This window comes from Penicillium hispanicum (genome assembly GCF_028827665.1).
Source record: "Penicillium hispanicum strain IBT 35686 chromosome Unknown utg000003l_segment0_segment0, whole genome shotgun sequence".
NCBI classification, from domain to species: Eukaryota; Fungi; Ascomycota; class Eurotiomycetes; order Eurotiales; family Aspergillaceae; genus Penicillium; species Penicillium hispanicum.
In genome coordinates, this window is record NW_026623195.1 from 298,761 (window position 1) to 305,610 (window position 6,850).

General features: G+C 55.8%; 4 protein-coding genes across 4 annotated transcripts; 1 reads left to right on the forward strand and 3 right to left on the reverse strand.

The window, feature by feature from the left end:
- Positions 1–325: 325 nt before the first annotated feature.
- On the forward strand, positions 326–1,312 carry N7459_002515 (uncharacterized protein; the record flags this gene model as incomplete). Its single annotated transcript, XM_056941700.1, has 3 exons — positions 326–374; positions 470–987; positions 1,046–1,312. The coding sequence occupies 3 exons, from the start codon at positions 326–328 to the stop codon at positions 1,310–1,312; spliced, it is 834 nt and encodes a 277-aa protein (XP_056801583.1).
- Positions 1,313–1,382: 70 nt separating this feature from the next.
- N7459_002516 (uncharacterized protein) lies at positions 1,383–2,544 on the reverse strand (the record flags this gene model as incomplete). The annotated part of the gene is made up of 3 exons (XM_056941701.1): positions 1,383–2,165; positions 2,219–2,373; positions 2,433–2,544. 3 exons carry the CDS (start codon positions 2,542–2,544, stop codon positions 1,383–1,385), a joined length of 1,050 nt encoding a protein of 349 aa, XP_056801584.1.
- A 563-nt stretch (positions 2,545–3,107) lies between these two features.
- N7459_002517 (uncharacterized protein) lies at positions 3,108–3,860 on the reverse strand (the record flags this gene model as incomplete). Its single annotated transcript, XM_056941702.1, has 2 exons — positions 3,108–3,376; positions 3,440–3,860. The coding sequence occupies 2 exons, from the start codon at positions 3,858–3,860 to the stop codon at positions 3,108–3,110; spliced, it is 690 nt and encodes a 229-aa protein (XP_056801585.1).
- A 1,293-nt stretch (positions 3,861–5,153) lies between these two features.
- Positions 5,154–6,850, reverse strand: N7459_002518 (DUF1996 domain-containing protein; the record flags this gene model as incomplete). Its single annotated transcript, XM_056941703.1, has 4 exons — positions 5,154–5,419; positions 5,559–6,397; positions 6,466–6,622; positions 6,676–6,850. The coding sequence occupies 4 exons, from the start codon at positions 6,848–6,850 to the stop codon at positions 5,154–5,156; spliced, it is 1,437 nt and encodes a 478-aa protein (XP_056801586.1).

Sequence of the window (6,850 nt, forward strand, 5' to 3'; positions counted from 1 at the left end):
ACCATAGGGATCAGATGAAAGCTTGTAGTCTGCTATATTCCCTGTTTGCCAAACATAGTCCCTATGCTCGACGCCTGTGTAGAGAGGAATGGTAGGAGGCAGCCCCGGCATTAGGGTTCGTATACCAAGAGATGATTGATTCGGCCCCTCTACCTGTATACGGAGAGATACGGAGAGGAATGAGCGTCTTCTTTTGCCAACCTGCAGTCTTCAACGAGAGCATTGCGGGGAAGGGGAAATGCGGGATTCACGCCGATCCAAGTCGCTCCGGGACCCAAGCACTGTCCTTCTCCCAGAATCACTTCCCTCCACTGACCACCCCAAAATGTCAAGTCAAGGCTCGAGACTGCAAGGAAAAGTCGCCATCGTCACCGGTACGGTTTCCCAGGCGGATCTGATCCGATCCGATCCATCCTAGCTATGAGTACATCTGTCCGTGGAGCTGATGAGCGGATGCTGTCTTCTGTAGGCGGCGGATCCGGATTTGGCGCTGCCATTGCCCGGCGCTTTGGTGAAGAGGGCGCCCAAGTCATCGTCGCCGATATCAACGTCGAGGGAGGCGAGTTTGTCACCTCGCAGAACCCCGCCAACCTGGTCTTCCACCGCATGGACGTCACACAAGAGAATGACTGGAAGGCGATTGTGGACCTGGCCTTCTCCCAGTTTGGACGGCTGGATGTGATGGTGAACAACGCGGGAACGACGTATCGAAACAAGGTGGGTGCCACGCAGTCGCCCCAACTGGCCCCAATAAGCTTGGGGAACTTCGTTAATTCCGGCCAGCCTACGGTCGAGGTCACCGATGATGAGTGGGAGCGAGTCTTCAGAGTCAACGTCAAGAGCATCTTCCTAGCTGGGAAGATTGTGGTGCCTCGTTTCGTCGAGCAGGGACAGGGCGGCTCGATGATCAATATTTCTTCCACGGGAGCGAGTCGGCCACGTCCGGGTCTGGTGTGGTATAATGCCTCGAAAGGAGCCGTGACGAATGTGGGCTCATGATCCAGATCTTCAGTTCAACGGACACAACTAATAGCTTCTTTTACAGGCGACCAAAGGTCTTGCAGCGGAGTATGGTCCGCACAACATCCGAGTCAACAGTGTCGCTCCACTACTCTCAGGCACAGGGCTATTCTCCATGTTCACCGGCATGGAAGATACGCCGGAGAACAGAGAGAAATTCATTGGCAATGTGCCCCTGGGCCGTCTCACCGAGGCAGATGACATTGCCAACATGTGTCTGTACCTGGCCAGCGACGAGGGTCGATTCATCAACGGAACTGAAATGGTTGTGGATGGGGGCAAGTGTATTTAATCATTTACATACAACTTCAGGACGCATATTGGACTCTCGTCTGCGGTGGATGGCTAGTCCGACGCTGCATCTAAAACCTTCTCTTCTCCTCGACAGGCTGGTTCCCAACCGCCGCCTCAATCTTCTCCAGAACCGCATCCGTCAACTTGTCAGCCACAGCCAAAGCACGCACGTTGTCAATAACCTGCTCCGGCCGCGAGGCACCGGTAATCATGGACGAAACATTCGGGTTTTTCAGAATCCAAGCCAGAGACAACTGCGCCGTGGAGATCCCCAGCTCCTCCGCCACAGGCTGCAACGCCGCGACCTGCTCCAACTGACGCTGCCAGGCCTCGTCACCGACCGTCTTGCGCAGGCCCTGCACATAGCGATCCTCGGACTCGGCCAGACGCGATCCAGGCGGCGGCGCCGTCGTGCCATTATACTTGCCCGTCAAGACGCCGCCCTTGAGCGGCGAAAAGACCGTCAGACCCAGCCCGTATGCCTCGTACAGCCAGCGGTACTCCTTCTCCACGCGTTCCCGCGCAAGCAGGTTGTACTGTGGCTGCTCCACGACGGGGCCGATCAGACCCAGCTTGTCGGCGACGCGCCATGCGTCCGCAATCTCGCTCGCCGACCACTCGGAGGTGCCCCAGTAGAACGCCTGGCCAGTGTTGATCAGATAGTTGAAGCCGCGCACGACCTCCTCCATCGGGGTGTCGCGGTCCGGACGGTGGGCATAGACCACATCCACGTAGGGCAGATCGAGCCGCTTGAGGGACAGCTTCATGCCCTCGATGATGTGCTTGCGGGAGAGCCCGTTGTTGTTGAGCGGCTTGTCGGGGTTGGCGCTGTTGGCGCGTCCCCAGTAGATCTAGCCATGACGTATCAGCATAGTAGTTCAAAGAGGGAGCCGGGTCCGCGCACCTTGGTGGAAATGACCAGGTCGTTCTGCTTCCATCCAAACTTCTTGATCGCCTCTCCGAGCACAATCTCCGATTGCCCGGCCGAGTACACTTCCGCGGTGTCGAAGAAGTTCACGCCCGCATCGTATGCAGCCTTCAAACAGTTGAAGGCCGTTTCTGCACGCAGTCAGCACGCATCACCACCCTCGCAGACGATGTGAAGCGCCGCGCCATACCATTCCCCACATGGCCGCCATAGGTCAACCAGCTCCCCAGCGAGATCACCGACACCTTCAGGCCGGTGCGGCCGAGGGAGCGATACTGCATTTCCGGCAGTGCGTCAGACATGTTGAGTGGTTGGCGCAGAGGACTCGACAATGGGAATTGCGCGAAAGAAATAACTGACGCGGCGGGATGAGGTGATTGAGTCGAAAAGTGCGCGATCTGCTCGTTGGAGGTTGGCAGGTGGAACCTTGGAAGTTAGCAGCTCACTTAGCGCGGGGTTGCGTTGAACGGAGTTAAGCATTCACGGCGAATTCCCCATCCCACACTCCAGCATGGCGCGTCGCAATGGGCGGAGTCGATGGAGTCGCGGCGTTTCGCCGATCTGGCATCGCTAAAGCTAATCGGGATCGTGCAAGACCCTGATTTGTACACCGGAGACTGGGAGAATGTTCCATTTGCATATCTTTGCTGTATTGGATGGAGATGGAGATATCGGCATACAGAAGACACCGAGATAGATACCACAGAAAGCTTGCATTAGACATTACGACGGTATATAGAAGAATCCCCAGCCATTTGCGAGATCACCCCATTCGCCCTCTGCGTCACTGGTAGAGCCCTGTTGTCAGACCAACGCTAAACAGCAGCATCGAAGCGCGTATCTCCCCCTGTTCAAGCTGCAGCGCCTAGTATTCGCATCCTATCGCGGGATCTCCGGGATCATCGCCATACACCGGAGTCTGCATGGGATCTTCGCACTGACAGTACTCGGTCGTAGTGGGAATATCCGTGCACGCAGCCGCGGTAGCAGTGGTGCAATACTCATTCGTGCCCGTGGAAGTGGTCATGCCGACCGGACACGAGGTATGTGGCATGCAAAAGGTATCAATGCTGGCGTTTTCGTCGAGGATGGTCATGCTATACCACTGGTCGGAGGCGCACGAGCAGGATACCGCTAGCATCGCGTTAGACCAACCTCACACTATGTCCACTATATTCCTTCCATGTATGTTCTTACAGCTAATCACCGTCGACTGTCCTCCGGCCAACGTCCCCTCGTAGAGCGTCTTGGTTGTGTACGGGAGCGCGCCGTTCGAGCACTCGGTCGTGATCCAGACGGCACTGAGAGGGAAGCAGGTGGACTGTTCCATGCAGTGATCGGGGTGCCACACAGAAGGGAAGAACCCTTGCTGACACTTGATCGGCGGCTCGGGTTTATAGCAGTAGGACACGGGGGTGCCCAGTGTGCAATCGGTCGTGTGGAGGACGGTCGATCCATCCGAGCAGGCAAGGCGTGGCGCGGGCGTGACAGCTGCCATTGCGAGACTGGTCACACTCGCAGACGCCGGTGCTTGATCCCCGATGGACGTCTCGCGAGGGAATGCCATTGCGGCCATGAAGAAGAACGAGAGGATCCAAGTCAAATGATAAACACCCATTGTGCTGGCGGGTTTGGCCGAGGCGTTGGTTGGATTTGAAACTGGATAAAACGATGTGAGAAACTGCTGGGCCATCTCAATGCATCTGATGAAGATGTTGGGTCTTATATGCCATATTCCTCTCCTTGCTCACGCCATCGATAGTAAACCGCCTCGTGTATAGAGTTCCAGAGTAGCCGTAGCGCTGCATAGATCTGCATGACACGCTTTGCATCAAAGACGTCCACACATACAACAACACAGTGCACCTCATCGAGTGGCCACGACCACATGTAACCTCATCGAGTACGCCGGTAGAAGCATCTAGACGTCGTGAAAACCACCGGATTCGTAAAAATAGCATCGTTCGACAGCCGCGGAGGGCCGGTGGACTGCGACGCAGGGATTCGAGATCGAGGAAAAGGCCGTGTCAGCAGAGCGGACAGGGCCCAACCTAGCTGTGATGGTGACACTTTGATTGATAAACAGGCACGCCAATCACCAGAATGGAAGGAGATAAGTTCGTTGCAAGGTGCGCGGGCGGGCGTGCAACCTGCGCCAGATGGACGGACGGAGAAGTCTCTGCAAGACAGCCGGGCACATTGCGACGCTGTCCGCGCTGATTTGGCGATCGTCAGGTGTAGACGGACCTGGGAGGATATCATGGCAAGTCGCGAGCAAGAGATGTGCGGACCCTGCGGGTGGCTCACTATCAGTTCTTGCACCGCATGGTCGAAGTCCTAGTTGGGTCTCATCCGTTCCGCGTCGAGGTTGCACGGCACAACGAGCAGACGGTGGAGATACTTGAGACGCCGGCTGTGGTCTGAGGTTGCTGGTGACATGAAACGTTTCCTGTCTCAGCATGCACGACTGCCATCCTGGACGAGGAGCTGGTCGACTAAGACAATCTCCTGTCGTTCAACCCCTTGATATACCGCATAGATACCAGCTTGAGCCTCGGAGAATACTTGCCGCGGCTCGGAGATTACACATAAGCTTATTTCACTGGAATCAGGCGATCGACACAGCCTCATTGGCTATAGCTGGGCCAGATTGCAAGTATGCTGTTTTTTTTTTCTTTTCTGAAATGAACAACTCATCGCCACAAAGCTCACCATCCCTGATGGAGCGCAGGCAATACATTCAATGGAGCAAGCATGTACATGAACGAAAAAGGTCCAGGTTGCAGTCAAGCAGTCCAGGGAAAAGAGGAAGCGATAGCACCAAAGCAGCACCTGACATTTCTGGTATATCCACGAGAGGCGGCCACGCCCAGCGCCGGCCATTCCTAGCCAGTGCTCTGCTCGTGCCATCTCAGACCACGCCGGGCTCGAGGTGCAAGTGATGTCGGTGGCGAGCATGTCTGCGTACGTGGTCGGCAATATGATCCCGTGTTTCTAGCTCTGGTGGGATGCTGTCTCTCTGGACGTAGGAAACGGCCGTGGAAGTCTCGGTGATGGTTTTGGTGGCGGTCGACATTGTGCGCTGTGTGCCAGTATTGGTGGCATATGGAACACCGTTGGCGTTAATCATGACCACAATGTCTTGCTCAATGTAAACAACCTCTTCCTCAATGGGCTCTAGCACAAGGGATGTTGTTGGAGTCGGAGTCGGGCTAGAGGTCGAGGAGGACATGGAAGTGGTGGTGCCATGTCTAGCAGCGTCGCTCAGTGCATCCGCGTTTCCAAAGAGGTTGCCGGTATCAACCGAGAAACCGACCGACAGAGAAGGCCAGGCCAGAGTGGGAATACCAGATATCTCGATTGCAGTAGGCCGTGCCGGTGTTGGGGCCGCCGACGTCGTAGAGCCCATACCTGATGATGGCATGGCGGCGTATGCAGGGGCCCCATTCGATGGGCATACCACCCGGCAACCCATCGGCATGCATATGGACATCTTCATGTCGAAGTGGACTGGGCAGGTCCATGGAGCACTGTCGCTCGTCAGACTCGGTCTGGATATCGAAGATTTTGCAGTCGTCGACCAAGCCTGTCTCACTCGTACAAGTGTCGACGGCTTCCTGCAGCACACCATCTTCCCAGCCGAACATGAAATCGCCATGATACCCGAAGCCAGTCGGGTCCCCATTGGCAAGCGTGAAATATCCATCCACGTCCTTGAAAGCGTAGGTGTTCCAGATCGTCTCGTAGAAGAGTGAGACCAGACGCCTCTCGTATCCCTCCGGGCAGGTGCCATCCATCACCAGCGAGGGATACGCAACATGAGATTTGTGGTCGGGCGAGTCCACATCCTTGCCGTTCCAGCACGAGGGGAACATCAGCTCCAGGCGAAGCCCGTCGGTACAATATCTGTCAAGATAGGTTTTATTCGGCATGTAATGTCGTTGGAGAGAACCCTCCGGCGTCTTGGCGTAGTTCAGGCAATTGAATCCCAAAGCCTTCTGGCGCAGAGCAGCCTGTGACGCTTGAGCCCCTGACCACGAGGATTTGGGAGGGTCGGGGATTGGCCAGGTAAAATTCCTCTGGAACGGGTCTCCTGCGAGCATCCGGAAGTTATTCGGGAAGGCTGTCACGTTCTCGCCATATAGAAGGTAGTAACTAGAGTGAGCAGGATCAGCAACCATATGCAAGGTCAGTCGAAGATCAAGAAGCAACCCAAGACTTACGCAAGCATGCCCCCAACCTCGGGAACCACTTCGGCGCTGCCATTCTTGTGCATGAAATACAGCGCAGGTGTCCAGTATGCGGACTTGTCCTGCAGCACCGCGCAAGACGTACAGTTAGACTCTCTCAGAGTCTGCATATCCGAACTCATGCCAAAATCTGCACGACAGGGTCAGAAACTCGGGTTCCCAAGAAGAGTGGGATGGACTCACTTCCTCCCCCATGGACAGTATGCACATGGGATGAGATCTTTCCCGGATCCACGATAGGATCCAGCTGGACGAGTCCAGTTCGCCCACGACAAGGAAGTCGCCAGAATGCATTGGTCAAGGCAGGAAAGACCGAAAGACAGGCAACCAAGATGGTCGTTAGGCGAATGTCTTGCAT